Genomic DNA, 17387 nt, shown 5'->3' with positions numbered 1-17387 from the left:
CACGCTTGTCTGAGTCGGCAGCTGAGGAATAATCTTCTAGTGAGTTTTGTGTAATCCCTAATGAGTAATAGCTGTCAGCGGTCTTTGGATATTCTTCACCAAACAGTTTTAGCCTGATGGCGAGTGCACGCTATTTTCACTGGGTACCTGAGGTATAATCTTCTAGTGAGTGTTGTGTAGTCACTAATGAGTGATAGCTGTCAGCGGTCTCTGGATGTTCTTCACCAAACAGTTTTAGCCTGATAGCGAGTGCACGCTTCAGTGACTCGGAAACTAAGGGATAATCTTTTAGTGAGTGTTGTGTAATCCCTAATGAATGATAGCTGTCAGCGGTCTCTGGATGCTCTTCACCAAACAGTTTTAGCCTGATAGCGAGTGCACGCTTGTCTGAGTCGGCAGCTGAGGAATAATCTTCTAGTGAGTTTTGTGTAATCCCTAATGAGTAATAGCTGTCAGCGGTCTTTGGATATTCTTCACCAAACAGTTTTAGCCTGATGGCGAGTGCACGCTATTTTTACTGGGTACCTGAGGTATAATCTTCTAGTGAGTGTTGTGTAGTCACTAATGAGTGATAGCTGTCAGCGGTCTCTGGATGTTCTTCACCAAACAGTTTTAGCCTGATAGCGAGTGCACGCTTCTTTGACTCGGTAGCTGAGGAATAATCTTTTAGTGAGTGTTGTGTAGTCCCCAATGAATGATAGCTGTCAGCGGTCTGTGGATGTTCTTCACCAAACAGTTTTAGCCTGATAGCGAGTGCACGCTTCATTGACTCGGTAGCTGAGGTATAATCTTTTAGTGAGAGTTGTGTAATCCCTAATTCATGATAGCTGTCAGCGGTCTGTGGATGTTCTCCACCAAACAGTTTTAGCCTGATAGCGAGTGCACGCTTCATTGACTCGGTAGCTGAGGTATAATCTTTTAGTGAGCGTTGTGTAATCCCTAATTCATGATAGCTGTCAGCGGTCTCTGGATGTTCTTCACCAAACAGTTTTAGCCTGATAGCGAGTGCACGCTTCATTGACTCGGTAGCTGAGGTATAATCTTTTAGTGAGTGTTGTGTAGTCCCCAATGAATCATAGTTGTCAGCGGTCTGTGGATGTTCTTCACCAAACAGTTTTAGCCTGATAGCGAGTGCACGCTGCATTGACTCGGTAGCTGAGGAATAATCTTTTAGTGAGTGTTGTGTAATCCCCAATGAATGATAGCTGTCAGCGGTCTGTGGATGTTCTTCACCAAACAGTTTTAGCCTGATAGCGAGTGCACGCTTCATTAACTCGGTAGCTGAGGAATAATCTTCTAGTGAGTATTGTGTAATCCCTAATTCATGATAGCTGTCAGCGGTCTCTGGATGTTCTTCACCAAACAGTTTTAGCCTGATAGCGAGTGCACGCTTCATTGACTCGGTAGCTGAGGAATAATCTTCTAGTGAGTATTGTGTAATCCCTAATTCATGATAGCTGTCAGCGGTCTGTGGATGTTCTTCACCAAACAGTTTTAGCCTGATAGCGAGTGCACGCTTCATTGACTCGGTAGCTGAGGAATAATCTTCTAGTGAGTATTGTGTAATCCCTAATTCATGATAGCTGTCAGCGGTCTGTGGATGTTCTTCACCAAACAGTTTTAGCCTGATAGCGAGTGCACGCTTCTTTGACTCGGTAGCTGAGGAATAATCTTTTAGTGAGTGTTGTGTAGTCCCCAATGAATGATAGCTGTCAGCGGTCTGTGGATGTTCTTCACCAAACAGTTTTAGCCTGATAGCGAGTGCACGCTTCTTTGACTCGGTAGCTGAGGAATAATCTTTTAGTGAGTGTTGTGTAGTCCCCAATGAATGATAGCTGTCAGCGGTCTGTGGATGTTCTTCACCAAACAGTTTTAGCCTGATAGCGAGTGCACGCTTCATTGACTCGGTAGCTGAGGAATAATCTTCTAGTGAGTATTGTGTAATCCCTAATTCATGATAGCTGTCAGCGGTCTGTGGATGTTCTTCACCAAACAGTTTTAGCCTGATAGCGAGTGCACGCTTCATTGACTCGGTAGCTGAGGAATAATCTTTTAGTGAGTGTTGTGTAGTCCCCAATGAATGATAGCTGTCAGCGGTCTGTGGATGTTCTTCACCAAACAGTTTTAGCCTGATAGCGAGTGCACGCTTCATTGACTCGGTAGCTGAGGAATAATCTTCTAGTGAGTATTGTGTAATCCCTAATTCATGATAGCTGTCAGCGGTCTGTGGATGTTCTTCACCAAACAGTTTTAGCCTGATAGCGAGTACACGCTTCATTGACTCGGTAGCTGAGGAATAATCTTCTAGTGAGTATTGTGTAATCCCTAATTCATGATAGCTGTCAGCGGTCTGTGGATGTTCTTCACCAAACAGTTTTAGCCTGATAGCGAGTGCACGCTTCTTTGACTCGGTAGCTGAGGAATAATCTTTTAGTGAGTGTTGTGTAGTCCCCAATGAATGATAGCTGTCAGCGGTCTGTGGATGTTCTTCACCAAACAGTTTTAGCCTGATAGCGAGTGCACGCTTCTTTGACTCGGTAGCTGAGGTATAATCTTTTAGTGAGTGTTGTGTAGTCCCTAATGAGTGATAGCTGTCAGCGGTCTTTGAATGTTCTTCACCAAACAGTTTTAGCCTGATAGCGAGGGCACGCTTCTTTGACTCGGTAGCTAAGGAATAATCTTTTAGTGAGTGTTGTGTAGTCCCCAATGAATGATAGCTGTCAGCGGTCTGTGGATGTTCTTCACCAAACAGTTTTAGCCTGATAGCGAGTGCACGCTTCATTGACTCGGTAACTGAGGAATAATCTTCTAGTGAGTATTGTGTAATCCCTAATTCATGATAGCTGTCAGCGGTCTGTGGATGTTCTTCACCAAACAGTTTTAGCCTGATAGCGAGTGCACGCTTCTTTGACTCGGTAGCTGAGGAATAATCTTTTAGTGAGTGTTGTGTAGTCCCCAATGAATGATAGCTGTCAGCGGTCTGTGGATGTTCTTCACCAAACAGTTTTAGCCTGATAGCGAGTGCACGCTTCTTTGACTCGGTAGCTGAGGTATAATCTTTTAGTGAGTGTTGTGTAGTCCCTAATGAGTGATAGCTGTCAGCGGTCTTTGAATGTTCTTCACCAAACAGTTTTAGCCTGATAGCGAGGGCACGCTTCTTTGACTCGGTAGCTAAGGAATAATCTTTTAGTGAGTGTTGTGTAGTCCCCAATGAATGATAGCTGTCAGCGGTCAGTGAATGCTCTTCACTAAACAATTTCAGCGCGATGACAAGTGCACGCTTGTTTGACTCCAGAGCTTCTGAGTACTTGCGTTGGAAGTGTTCGTTTCGTTTTTCTGGTGTTGAAGGGAGGCCATCTTGGTCAGTCTCGTTTTGCTCTTCTGATCTGCCAGGTAAAGCGAGTATTTCTTGGATGGAGATTCCAGCGCCCTCTTGTTTGCATAACGTCCGCAAAATACGTTTGCCAGTGTGATGATAATGTAACGAACCAGTCGCACCTGCTGAAAACGTCGTCTTAGAATGTTGAAGTATTCTCGACAGCAAGAGTCCAAAACATTGATAGGTTTCAGTAGTAGAGAAATTCATAACTGCTTGGCTCACGAGAAAGATAACTTCAAGTTTAAGTGGCTGGTTTTGAGTAATTTGGCATCTTCTTGAATGTGCTTCGTTTTCCCCACCTTCCTTTATTGCTCCCTCGACTCTGGGGATCACTAATAAGTCCTTGTCTCCCACTACTTGGCATTCTTGCAGTGCTTTCATGTAGAAGTAAGAGGACTGTACCGAGTTATTTTTGTAGCCCCAAAACAGCGAAAGAATTTGAAACGCAATCAGCTTTAGCATTGTGTATTCTGGAATTGCACCCTGTGAAGAAACAGCTTCCTCTAAACATTTCGCTCCTTCTTCAACATTGCCCATAACAAGCTGATAAATTCCTGCATAAAACAAGAGTTTTCCTCTCTGCTTGTTATCATGGACGGAGGTAGGAACAAGGGATTTCAACTTCAGAAAGATTTCGACTTCAGAAAGCCGCTGCAACGTTCTTCCAGGTAAAGCATGTATTACTTCGCCAAAAGCTTTGGAACCAAGCAGTGCCTTGTTGGAATAATCTTTACCATGACGAGTGGCCGCCGTTATTGCTGAATCGTAAATCTTGTCGGGCACAGCTCTTCTCCGGAAATAAAGGAAGTAAAGAAACAACTCTGCCTTTTCCAAAACTTCCAAAATTCTGTCAACTGTCTTGGAGTAGAAACAACCGTCAATCAGACTTTGAACGATACTTTGTTCGTCTTCAAAGAACTGGATAAAGGACCGCATAGAAAATCCAGTGAGGAAGTTCTCGTTAAGCTTCTCAAATAAGGCAATGTAGAACTCATAAAAGCGAATTTTGGAGTCGACAACCGTTTCTTTCATCTCAAGTTCTCCTTTTGCACTTACAAATGAATGAAGAAGCTTGTGAAAGGTAAATTTCTCAGAGTTTGAACCAGAATCTATGAGAGATTTCTTCTGAAGTCTTTGCAGCACTTTTGAAGCTTCGGTTCTTCTTATCCCCAAAACAGTTGCGGCGATCTTAACATCAAACTGTTCGGTAAGAATACACAAGGATACTAGAGCTTCCTTATCTTGAGTAGTGAGTCTTTGGAAAGAAGCGTCGAAAAGTGACTTCATTCTCAGATCGCTGGGGTAATCTGGGTTGTCTAACATTTCCACAATGTTGTCTGTGGCCGTCTTCATGAACTCGTCAACAAACGGGCCAGGTTGAGAACCGTCTTCAGTAACAGAGGAACACAACAGCTTCATTGCTAGGGGCACGTTCCCGCAGATGTGCGTAACTTTTACACAGTCAGAGCCACTGGCGTCTGGAAGCAACTTTTGAACCAGGTGTTGAGAAGATGACTCATCCAGTTCCCTTATTCTTACAGCCTGGTGTCCCTGCAAACGGAAATCCAAGAACCTCAAAGATTCCCTTGTGGTAAGAAGGAAAGTCACTTTGTCGCTGCGATTCAGAATTTCTTCAAGTAGATTAATGACCTCCTCCTTCACGGTTGGTTCGCTACTTTCAAGTAAATCATCGGCATTATCAAGAATGAAAAAGCAGCGATCAGACATCTCATCAAATATTAAGCAAAGTTCATCATCTGCTGATAAACTCTGTGCTAGTGCTTGATGATCTTCTTTAAGCGTCGTGGACCGGCGTAGCAAGCCAAGAAATTTTGATGTTAAATCGCCTTTGGACTTCAGCCCACGCAATGACAGGAAGTATACCGGCAGGCCTTGTGCTTGGAGATCATGTCCCACTGCGATTGCAACGGAAGTTTTTCCGAATCCCGGTGAGCCCCACACTGACACCAGTCGAGTAGAAACTGAAGTCACGTGTGCAATGATCTCGTCACATTCCTTCTCACGTCCAGCGAAGTTGGGCACCTTGGAAGGAAGGCACGATCTTCCAAGAAGGGGTTTCGATTCTGTCGAAAAGGGAATAACAATATATTGAGATTAATTTAAGTGCAGCTATAAGCAAATTTTCACAATTGTCAGGCGTAGCAGTTTTAGACAATAATGCAACTTATTGATCCCTCGATGGATAGGCTTTGGAAATTTGCTTTTAAGTAAGAGGGAAATGTCTTTTTTTTTAATTAGGAAATATTTTGGCATAGCAAAGGAGTATACTCTTTGGACGAAATTCTTTGAAAATTGTCCGAGTTTCTGATCATTTATAAATGACCTGTTTGTAGGCAAAAACTGAAAAATCGATTTCAAAATTCTCTCGGTATTGTCAATAACAACTAACAGGGCTCTATACCAACAAAAATTTGTGTCAAACTAACAATTGTTTTTACCTGGTAATCTCCTATCCTTGAGCACTTCATCAAACTTTCGCTCCAACTCGGCAACATTGTCATTGATTTCTTGATCAGCTGTGGAAGTCTTCTTCACTGAAGACGCCAAAGTTTCTTCTTTGCACTGCCTTGTATTTAATTCCAACTTGTTCTTTAGCTCTTGAATCTCCTCTTTTCTCTCTCTCGCTTGTGTTACATCTTCTCTACGTTCCTGGTTCGATTGTTCGATATCAGACCTTATGCTCTGTAACTCTTGTTTCACGCCTTCCCGGAGAAGTGCGCTCTCAGCCTGAAGCTCCTTTCTGATGTCTGCCTTCAGCTGGTAACGCAGTTCCTGAATCTCTTCTTTTCTTTCTCTCACTGCTTGTGTTAAATCCTCTTTAAGTTCCTGGCTCGATTGCACGATATCAGACCCTATCCTCGTCAGCTCATCTTTTACATCTTCCTTGAGAGATGTTCTCTGTTCCTGGTGTTCTTTTCTGATGCCTTCCCTCCACTGGTTCTGTAGCTCCTTAATCTCCTCTTTTCTTTCTCGTTCTGCCCGTGTTACATGTTCTTTACGTTCCTGATTCAATTGCATGATGTCAGACCTAATTCCAACTAACTCATCCTTCACGTCTTCTTTGAGAAAAGCATTTTCTGCCTGGAGCTCTTTTCTGATCTCATCCTCTAAAGCGCGAACTCTTTGTGTAGGAAAGTCTGCCTCAGTCAAACTTCCAACGGCGTCAACAGAACCTGTCGTCACTCCAAGGGCTCCGAACGCGTCTTTAGTATGCTGTATGTATTGGTCAAATGTTGGTTTGCCCATCCTGGAACTGGAAGAGTGGCAAAACGCGTTTCTAAGAAGCCTTAGTTGATCGATGGCCAATGCGAAAGTTTCAGCATTGTTTCCACCCGGGCTTATTACAGAAGCATGAAAACTTCCATGAGGTAATCCACGGGGCCTTACGAACAGATTACTGAGTGTTTTGTGATGTCCAGCGCTGTCTGGTAAAGCAAACGAACGTGCGAAGATTGTAGCCTGGAATAACGCGGTACAATCCCATTCGTCATAAGAGAGGTGCGTAGGAACTTTGGTTGTTCTGCCTTCTTTGGCGAGGAACATATTCCTCACAGCAATGGAGTCATCCCAGGGTTGCAAACCTGCGAGATGTCCAAAGGTGTTGTCCCACATCGCTTTGAACGTTTGACGTAATGCTCTTGGAAATTCATTGAGGACGACGAAAGCAAACTTGAAATAGTTCAACTGTTCGTTTGTAAACGGCTGAAGCGCCATTCCTGGTGCCTTGTGATGACAAATTAATCTCAGTGCGGTTATTAAAAGGATTAATTCAGATCTTCATTATTTCGGCCCTGTAGAAGAAAAGTGTCATCACTCAATACGAGCCGAACAACTCCAGTTTCAGGAAAGTGCCTTTATGCGGTGGTTTACCAAAGAAGGAATAAGAACAAGCACTCGAGTTACATCTCTTTATCTTACATAACAGGTGCAGGAGAAATGAAGCGCAAATTGGAGGGGCGCGCACGCGTGCAAGAATCAAAGGACACACGCGAGGCGAGATGATCGCCCACATCGCGTCCGTCACTCCAACTCGCGCGTCACTCCAGCTCTTCCTTTCCCGCTCTATAAAGGGATCGAACACAGGCAGGAGAGGAGAGAGTTCATAGAGTCCAGGAACGCCCGCACGCGCACGCTCAAAGCAGGCCAATCAGAGTGTGGTGTTGATGTGCGCACTAGTGTTTTAATTGCCAGTTCAAATTACAAATCATTTGCTAGACTTCAGAGCAAGAAACAGTGTTGGAAACTACGTCCAAAGCCAATTTAATGAGCTTGCTAGAAGACCAACAACACTGAAACTGCCCGAAACACCGTCGCTTACATCTAGCCAGACATGACTGAGCGAGATTACTGCTTACTACACGCGTGAAAGATTCGAGATTCGAGCAACTGAATTTAACTCTAGCTGGGCGATTAGGTAAGTAAAATAATGATTTTTTTCATCATAAATTAAGGGCTCTGAACATGCGGGGCAGCCAACGATTAGCGTTCTAGTCGTTAGTTTTTCAACAGGATAGTGACTTGGCTACGCTTGTCAAAAGTTGCTCTATCGTTCCTTCTTAGAATGGCGTTTAGGAACGCGGGCGTTTCTGAAAAGTTCTGCCAGTATATGGTTTCCCCACAGTCGTTTTTGGACGGGAGGGAAAAGGGGCTTTGGGATGGGGAGAGGAATGAGAAAAATGGGGGAAAGTGGCGACTCTCTCTTTTCTCCGACGGGGAAGGGTGAATTCAGAGACTAGACTACTGTAACCAGGCTTCCCGTCCGAAGGTTCACTGTTCTCACAAACTATGACACTCCGAAGCTATAATAAGAAATTCATGATAGCAAACATGTAACGCTTAAAATAGCCCAGGGATAAAAGTAGGGCTTGATTTAGTCAGGGTGTAAAGTGAGGAATTTAAAACGTCCGGGAGATAAAATCGGATACCTAGCATTAAATTCCGAAATCACCTCTCCCCCCCGCCCCCTCCCAGTAAGATATAATTTTAAGACGCAAAGCCCCGCATTATTAAACTTGTGTAGCGAAAATGACGAGAAATCATCGAAATCTATCTAGTGCTATTTTTGGTTTTGAATTGTGCACCATGTGCTGCGGGCGACACGACCAGATTTTGGTTATCTTTGCGTAGAGTTTCCCCAGAGTTTTTATGTCTTGCGCAGTAAATGGCTCACTGATAGCTCTGGTTCGAGAAGGACCCAAGATGACGAGAAAATTAACAACACTGGTAATGTACAACATAGACTGCTTGCTGTCTCTCTAAAATCAGGGAATATACGGCGAGGGACTTAAGACGAAAACGCACTGGGATAAGATAAGGGTCTCTGGACCTAACTCCCTCTCTTCTATGTCGCCGGTATCGAGATAAACAATCGTAAGAGAAAGGCTGCACGCAGATTGGGTACAACATGAGATGACAATCAGTGAATACTCTTGACCACTCCGTTTGCAATGACACAGACGAAACAGATTGACATTTACTTAGCCTTCTGTGCCATTGGGCGTAACTATGAGTGCGGTTCGCGGAATAATTTATGTTGCTATAAATCTGTTAATAATACTTTGCATATAATTTTATCCAATAATTACTCGGGCTTCCGTAGGAAAGCCCGAGTCATAAAATGCAAGGGGGTCATGGTACCAGGCGTTCCATGCGTAGAGCATGGAAACTGGGGACCAGAAACGCGACATTGCTCGCTCTTTGTGATGGAACGCGGTGTTTTGCAAAGAAAGTTTTGGTGAGAATCGCGCCTTATACGTTCATTTCGCATACAAAGATGTCGATCGTTTTCGGAAAGGATCGGTCCACGAATTATACTGCTTGAAAGCCAGCCAGGTAAGCAAAGGTCAAGCTCGAAACGTTCTCGTGAGATAACAACTGAGCCGATCGCGGTATGAGTTCAAACCACGAAAACACTGACAAAATAGGCAGTCAATGATTGCATGTGGCTGCTGCTGTTATTATTTCGAACATTGCAGTAAAACAAATCATATTGCAATAAACGAGCTGAATACGAAAACGTTTTTGGACTGGTAGCTCATTAAAAACATGCGATTTGTTTCTTGCACCGTGCGAAATATGCCGATCTCCAAATTTGTAAAGATAAGACTTTCGATAACTCGAATTAGATATCTTACCTCCAAGTTAGTTCGCTTTCTAGTAGGGTGCAGGGAAAAAAATAACGTGTGATTTTGGATGCAAATTGTGCGGGAAAATTAAAACTTCTATTGTGCGGGGAATTGCGTGGGATTATTGACGAACCAATGTCCTCTGCATTGACGATAGTTTAGCCAAATTTATTTCACTAGTAGTTCAAATAGCAGTCTTAGCAATCGCCAATTCTTTTAGAAAACTGTATCTGACTACTTAAGAAAATCATGTTGTGTGACATGAACTAGACGAGTATGGAACCAAATTAAATAGCCAAACAGAATGCCGCATCTCCCTTTATAAATGAGTTCCTTTTTAAAAATACTCCTGCGTTGATTCAATAAAAATATGTAGGTTAAATATTTCTTCATAAACTGCGTTAAGGGTGGCAAATTCTCGGAAGTTATCCGCTAAAAACACAACTTGAGAGTTTGTGCAAATTAAGTGCAATGCTATTTGCGCCTTGTCATAGGGCTGTTGTTTTCGCGAAGGAGTTTATCTATATGCCCTCCAAAGGAGATATGACTCTTGAAAAGGGTTTAAGATCGCAACACGGCAAAGATGTTTGGCTGCACAATTTACTCGAATCGCCAAGACCAGTAAACGAACTTTGTACAATTTCTGCTAGCATGTACAATGTAATCGCCATAAGTTGTAAAAAGACCTCGAAAATTCTTTGCAAACAAGTTCTCCATAAGTGCGTGGACAGCTGTGCTTCATTCTTGAACCAAAATGGTTTAAACTTACAACTCGCGATTGCATTAGGAGGATTCTTGAATAGTAAATATTTAAGTGGAAGTTTGAAACAACTTGAATAGTAAATATCTAAGCGGAAATCTTGTGCTAAAATATCCTGATTCTTTAATTTGTTTTTATTGTGTCCAATGCGCGTTTTCGTAAAGTACGATTTGATGCTGCGGTTCGAAGCCCAAGTAAACGCTCTTAGAACGTCTAGTTTATTTAGAATATCACCTTCGGTGAACAAACTTCTGAAAATTAGTGTCTTTTTATCCCTAAGAAAGGATAAATATCCTGTGAGCTAAACTTTGTGAAAGTGTGGGCAATCCCCAACACTTGTCGGAGCATGTTTCTCCATTCCGTCAATATTCAACGACTATTTGTCCGCAAGTTTCTCTTTAGGTGGAATTCCTAGTTCTAACATGTAGATAAGACTAGCTTCTTAAACACCTTTCACGTAAAGAGAAGGTAAGGTAAGGTACGGTAAGGTAAGGTAACTTTATTTCAAGTCGTCAACGTGGGGAGTGGTTGTCCAATCTCCCGAGCCAGGGGCTCACGAGAGAAGAGAGAGTGAAAGGGCACGAGAGAAGTAAATAACAGAGTGATTTAAACTGACCAAAAACTTCTGAAAATTAGTGTCTTTTTACCCCTAAGAAAGGATAAATATCCTGTGAGCTAAACTTTGTAAAAGTGTGGACAATCCCATATACTTGTCAAAGCATGTTTCTCCATTCCGTTAATATTCAACGACTAGTTGTCTGCAAGTTTCTCCTGATGTCATGGATTTTATTGCACATTTAGTTTCAAACTTCAAACTGAGGCCAACGAAAGTTGTCTATCTATCCAATAAAATGGGGACTGAAGTACTTCGTCAAGGTATATTCGTTTTGTTGAGGTGGATCGGTGTTGAATTCACTCCTGGCGTCAAGAACTTGAAACCTTTGTTAGTGTTTGTTGAAACTTGCGAAACAAACTAACACATTATTAGCTGCAAGAAAATCTCCAATTTGCAGCTAAGTAGAGTGATTTGAAGCAAATTCATTTTTCGTAGATTACTTGTTACTTTAGCTTTAGAGACTTTTTTCTTTCATTTGCAATCACATGCTTGTTTATTAAGTACAAATAAATGAAAGTGCAAGAAAGCATTCCGGCCAAGAGGTATGCGTGTGATATACTGTTTGGAACAGGTCATAAGTAACACATGACAATCCGCATTTACTTACCTCTAATGGACATGGCTTTAAAGAAACAGGAAAGCTGTGTAATATTGGACATGTCAAATGCAACAATAAATAGTACAGAGGATTATTACCCAACTGCAGCGAATACCGTCCAAATAACAGTACAAATATACAGCGATATTGCACAGTTATTTGTACAGTAGAAAACCTGTTTGCGGTACAGGTCGGCGCGCGCACGCAAAACTGTCACACTCTCCCTCTTTCATTGATAAATTTATCGACTACAGCAGTTGGGTAATAAATCTCTTATTAGATGTTTTGGTGTGTAGTATCGCTTTATACTTTTACTCGTTGTTTGTAGTTAGACTCGCTCTACGGGCTCGTCAAAATACGGCACAACTCGTAAAAATAACAGCGATACTACACACCAAAACGTCTAATAAGTTTTGAGTAACGCGAGATCTGTTTCTCTGGGAATCAATCCAATACCACACCTATGTCCAGGAATGAACGCAAATATTGTTTAATTAGTACTTCATATTTGGCAGGGTTATTTGACATTTCCATATTACTTCACATTTGACAGAATTGTGTGTGTTTTGGTGACTTTTTACCAATGAGAACACTTTGTGATGCTCATCATAAGGAATTTGAATCTCATTAGGGTTCAATCCTGGACATATCTGAACGAGACAACAACTAAGGCTATGAATAGACATAGTATCTTTCGGAAAGAAAGAATAATTACATGCTTTCTGCAAAGAAAACATAAATATCGTGTGAACTAAACCGGAAGCAGTCCCGAACGCTGGTCGAAGCACGTTTCTCAAAAAATAAGTGTAGCATTCAGTTGATAGTTAAATGCGACCGAAAGAGGTAATTGAGTTTAGATAAACTAATTCGCTACAAGTTTCTCCTGATGTCATGGCGTCAACTTGAGTTGTATATCCGATAAAATGGCGACTGAAAGACCGCGTCAAGGTCTGCTGCGGTTTGTTGAAGTAGATCAGTGTTGACTATTGGCAATAAAGCAGTCGTTTCCAAATGCGCTACTTCTCAAGAATCGTCAAGAATTGGAAAAAGCGTTCACAAGTCTTCGCAAGTGTCTGTTGAAACTTGCGATCACGAAAACAGAGTAACAGATTATTGCTGCAAAAATATCCCAGCTTGCAGATAAATGAGGCGATTTGAGTCACATTCATTTTTGGTAGAATACTTGTTAGTTTGTTTAAGCTATTTACAAACATTGTTACTTTTGATTTCGGCGTCGTCTTCTTTCAGTTATACTTCAGTTAATACAAATGACTGCAAGAAAACATCCCGGCCAACTGAGGTATGTGCAGTAAAGCGAACCGAGCATATTAATCAACAGTCCGTGGTTCTGTTTCGAACGTCGCTGATAAACAACACATTGCAATCAATATTTACTTACCACTGATGTACATTCCTTTGGAAAAACAAGAAATCTATGTAATAACGGACAAGTCAAATACAAAAGTATACAGAATAAAGAAGAGTATCGCGAAATCTGTTTTTCTGGGAAAGCAATCCAATACCACGACAAAAGCCCCAAACCATCTAAAAATTGGGGTCAAAAAGTCATTCTTGTGACTTCGTCTTTGTTTGCTCGATGAAGAAAGGGAAATCGAAAGTAGATTTACCTTCACATTTGATCAAACTAGACCTTGCCGGTACAGGGAGTCACGTTGGGAATATTCCTTCCTTCTCAGGGGCAATTTATCGTCCTCAACGAGACAGCAACTAAGGTCACTAAGGCTATATGACTACAGCTAAAGATGTTGTCTTTCGGAAGGAAAGAATAATTTCAGATCATTACATACTTTTTGCAAAGTTGTTTTATAAACAACAAACGATAAAACACTCTCAGCTCCTCTTCCGGGCAATTTCTTACTGGAACGTTAATCTAAACGAGATGACAAACATCACGACAGAGAGAAAAAAGTGGGTCGATTTAATTTGACTAAGAATTTGTTTGTTTGATTCTTTAAGAAGAGATAAATATCAGAACAAATATCCTGTGAACTAAACTGAAGGCAGTCCCAAACGCTGGTCCAAGCATGTTTCTCACAAAAAAAAGGTGTAGGATTCAGTTAATATTCAAATGCGACCGAAAGAGGTAATTGAGTTTAGATAAACCCGACCAACTATTTCTCGACAAGTTTCTCCTGATGTCAAGGCGTCAACTTAAGTTGTATATCCGTTAAAATGGCGACTGAAATACCGCGTCAAGGTCTGCTGCGGTTTGGTTGAAGTAGATCAGTGTTGACTATTGGCAATAAAGCAGTCGTTCCTAATAGCGGTACTTCTCAAGAATCGTCAATAAGTGGAAAAGGCGTTCACAAGTCTTCACAAGTGTCGTTTGAAACTTGCGAACACGAAAACAGAGTAACAGATTATTAGCTGCAAAAATGTCCCAGCTTGCAGATAAATGAGGCGATTTGAGTCGTATTCATTTTTCGTGGAATACTAGTTAGTTTGTTTAAGCTATGTACAAACACTGTTACTTCTGATTCAGGCGTCTTCTTCTTTCAGTTATACTTCAGTTAATACAAATGACTGCAAGAAAACGTCCTGGCCAACTGACGTATGCGCAGTAAAGCGAACAACATATATTGATTAACAGTCTGTGGTTCTGTTTCGAACGTCACTGATAAACAACACATTGCAATCAATATTTACTTACCACTGATGTACATTCTTTTTGAAAAACAAGAAGTCTATGTAATAATGGACAAGTCAAATACAAAAGTATACGGAATAGAGAAGAGTATCGCGAAATCTGTTTTTCTGGGAAAGCAATCCAATACCATGACGAAAGCCCCAAAACATCTGCAAATTGGGGTCAAGAAGTCATTCTCGTGACTTCGTCTTTGTTTGCTGGATAAAGAAAAGGAAATCGAAAGCAGATTTACCTTCACACTTGATCAAGCTAAACCTTGCCGTTATAGGGAGTCACATTGGGAATGTTCCTTCCTTCTCAGGGGCAATTTATCGTCCTCAACAAGATAGCAACTAAGGTCACTAAGGCAGTATATGACTCAGTAGAGCTAAAGATGTCGTCTTTCTGAAGGAAAGAATAATTTCAGATCATTACATGCTTTTTGCAAAGTTGCTCTATAAACAACAAACGATAAAACACTCTCGGTTCCTCTTCAGGGCAGTTTCTTACTGGAACGTTAAACTAAACGAGGTGAGAAACAACACGACAGAGAGAAAAAAGTGGGTCGATTTAATTTGACTAATTTGCTTGTTTGATTCTTTAAGAAGAGATAAATATCAGAATGAATATCCTGTGAACTAAACTGAAGGCAGTCCCGAACGCTGGTCCAAGCATGTTTCTAAAAGATTCAGTTAATATTCAAATGCGACCGAAAGAGGTAATTGAGTTTAGACAAACCCGACCAACTATTTCTCTACAAGTTTCTCCTGATGTCATGGCGTCAACTTAAGTTGTATATCCGTTAAAATGGCGACTGAAATGAATACCGGGTCAAGGTCTGCTGCGGTTTGGTTAAGGTAGATCAGTGTTGACTATTGGCAATAAAGCAGTCGTTCCTTATAGAGGTACTTCTCAAGAATCGTCAATAAGTGGAAAAACGATCTCAAGTCTTTAACAAGTCTGTTGAAACTTGCGAACACGAAAACAGAGTAACTGATTATTACCTGTAAAAATGTCCCAGCTTGCAGATGAATGAGGCGATTTGAGTCACGAATACTTGTTAGTTTGTTTCCTATGTACAAATACTGTTACTTTAGATTTAGGCGTCTCCTTCTTTCACCTATTCTTCAGTTAATACAAATGACTGCAAGAAAACCGTGTACCAGCCAACTGAGTATGCAATACAAAAAGCTACATGTCTGAAGATAAACTTGACAGCAACGAAGAAGATACGAAAATATATGATGGATACTACAAACGAAATGCTCAAAAACGCAACTAGCTGTCGGCAAGAATCTAAATTCCAATATGGCGGCGGTGGAGAAGGCTGGACCTGCATTCAGTTAGTGCCAGTTCCCCATTTCCCATGGCAACGAAACTCTACATATACAGAATAGAGGGCTCTGGGATCAAAAATTAACAATAAAATGCGCGAAAAATTCATTTCTTGGAGACTTTTTTGACATTTTTTTGTTTTCAACCAATCAGCAGCCGCCATTTTAATTAAGTTAATAATTTGTAATTTAGCGCCTGTGCATTTGGCTTGCCTACTTCTTACGCGGAGCGTTACTTAATCAACAGTCCGTGGTTCTGCATCGAACGTCATAAACAACACATTGCAATCAATATTTACTTACCACTGATGTACAATCCTTTGGAGAAACAAGATAACTGTGTAATACTGGACAAGTCAAATACAAAATTGTACAGACTACAGAGGAGTATCGCGAGATCTGGGATAACACTTCAGTAACAGCCCTGTTTTTCTGGGAAAGCAATCCAATACCATGTCGAAAGCCCCAAAACATTTGAAAACTGGGGTCAAAAAGTCATTCTCGTGACTTCGTCTTTTGTTCGTTCGATAAAAGGAAATGAAATCGAAAGTGGGTGTACCTTTACACTCGAGCAGCTAAAATGCTGCTAAGAGAGTCGCGTTGGGAATTTTCCTTCCTTCTGTAATTTCTTATCCTCAACCATACAACAAATAAGGTTATGAATATAGAGGTTGTGTTTTTGGAAAGAATTACATGCTTTTGCAAAGTTGCTCAAGAAACAAACAATACACAAAACTCACTCATTCCCCGCCCCTCCCCTAACAAGAACATGGGTCTTGTTATTGTGGAGACCGAGTGGAATCTGGAGCATACAAGTAGACTCTTGTGTTGGGAAGTAGTACCTGGGACATAACCATCTTTACTTTGTGTCTCAAAGAGCAAACGCTCGAGTGGACTTGAGTTTTACAAGAATTAAATGGACAGTTATTTATTAAAAAGCAGACAAAAAGTAGTTCATTTCCTTTTTACAGAGAAAAATAACGAGGGTAAGGGCTCCATCGCGGTATAATTGCAGGGCATAACATCCAGATATCAAAATCCGGGTGGCTGATTATTGCAAGTAAGTGATGCGTGCATGGGATCATTGGCTTTTTCAATGTAAGTTAGAAACATATAATTACGTGTGAGGAGAGCATAATTTTTGATAGTTCTTTTAGGGCTTTAGTGATTTGGCACGTTTTTGCTCATGGATGACGTAACATCCATGAGCTTAGGAGGCAGTCTAATGGCACTCACTCCCTCGATTCTGATTAATTTATTCATTAAACTTGAATTAAACAATTTTATCCTAGCTCCCCTACTAAGTACTGTTTTTTTTCCAAGAGTGTTCAGTCGTCAGGAAGGTTTTTGATGAGGGAAGACTACAAAGGAGTGAATTTTTGCCCGAAAAATGGAAAGCCTGGGTACGAGTTTGTCGAGCCGATTAAAGATTTAAGTCGGCCATTTTCGTTTCACGTGTTTTTCTTTGGGAAATATGTTGTTTTTTGATTATCGGCTTTTGCTCACACGTAGATGAAAGCTGGTAGAGGTATTTATAACTCTGGTGATGTATCGGTCACAACAGCACGGTCGGCGAGGTCAAAGAATTGATACAAGAAAGCCAGAAAGTGGGATCGTGTTAACTTAGCATATGGGGGAAATTAAGCTCGTAGCTTTTTCTCTTGGCAGGAGAATTTGATGGTTTCCACTCGCTTTCTCTCCTTGTGGAGTCCAAGGTAAGCTTAAGTTCTGGTTTCATTGTTTCGATATTGTTTTATTTTGTATACACACATTGAATTCTGCCTGTGTTATTAGTATCCGACGGAAGTTCGAAATTTGTAAGCTTATTTTAAAATACTTCAAGTAAGAAATTCAAATTGCCTTATCTTTTAGTTTTGTAGTCGTTCACACTTCATTTCTGTTGTATT

The 17387-nt window shown here is 41.2% G+C and overlaps 1 protein-coding gene across 1 annotated transcript; it reads right to left on the bottom strand.

The window, feature by feature from the left end:
- Positions 1–514: 514 nt before the first annotated feature.
- On the bottom strand, positions 515–17372 carry LOC145462271 (uncharacterized). Its single transcript, XM_081445773.1, has 6 exons — positions 15784–17372; positions 15151–15316; positions 14400–14551; positions 5839–7191; positions 1264–5463; positions 515–540 (listed from the first exon to the last, which is right to left on the bottom strand). The coding sequence occupies exons 4-6, from the start codon at positions 7112–7114 to the stop codon at positions 515–517; spliced, it is 5502 nt and encodes a 1833-aa protein (XP_081301899.1). The 5' UTR covers positions 7115–7191; positions 14400–14551; positions 15151–15316; positions 15784–17372.
- Between the last annotated feature and the right edge of the window lie 15 nt (positions 17373–17387).

Source organism: Orbicella franksi, chromosome 12 (genome assembly GCF_964199315.1).
Source record: "Orbicella franksi chromosome 12, jaOrbFran1.1, whole genome shotgun sequence".
Taxonomy (NCBI): domain Eukaryota; kingdom Metazoa; phylum Cnidaria; class Anthozoa; order Scleractinia; family Merulinidae; genus Orbicella; species Orbicella franksi.
Note: the sequence above shows the minus strand (reverse complement) of the source record. Positions and strands in the feature narration are given on the sequence as shown.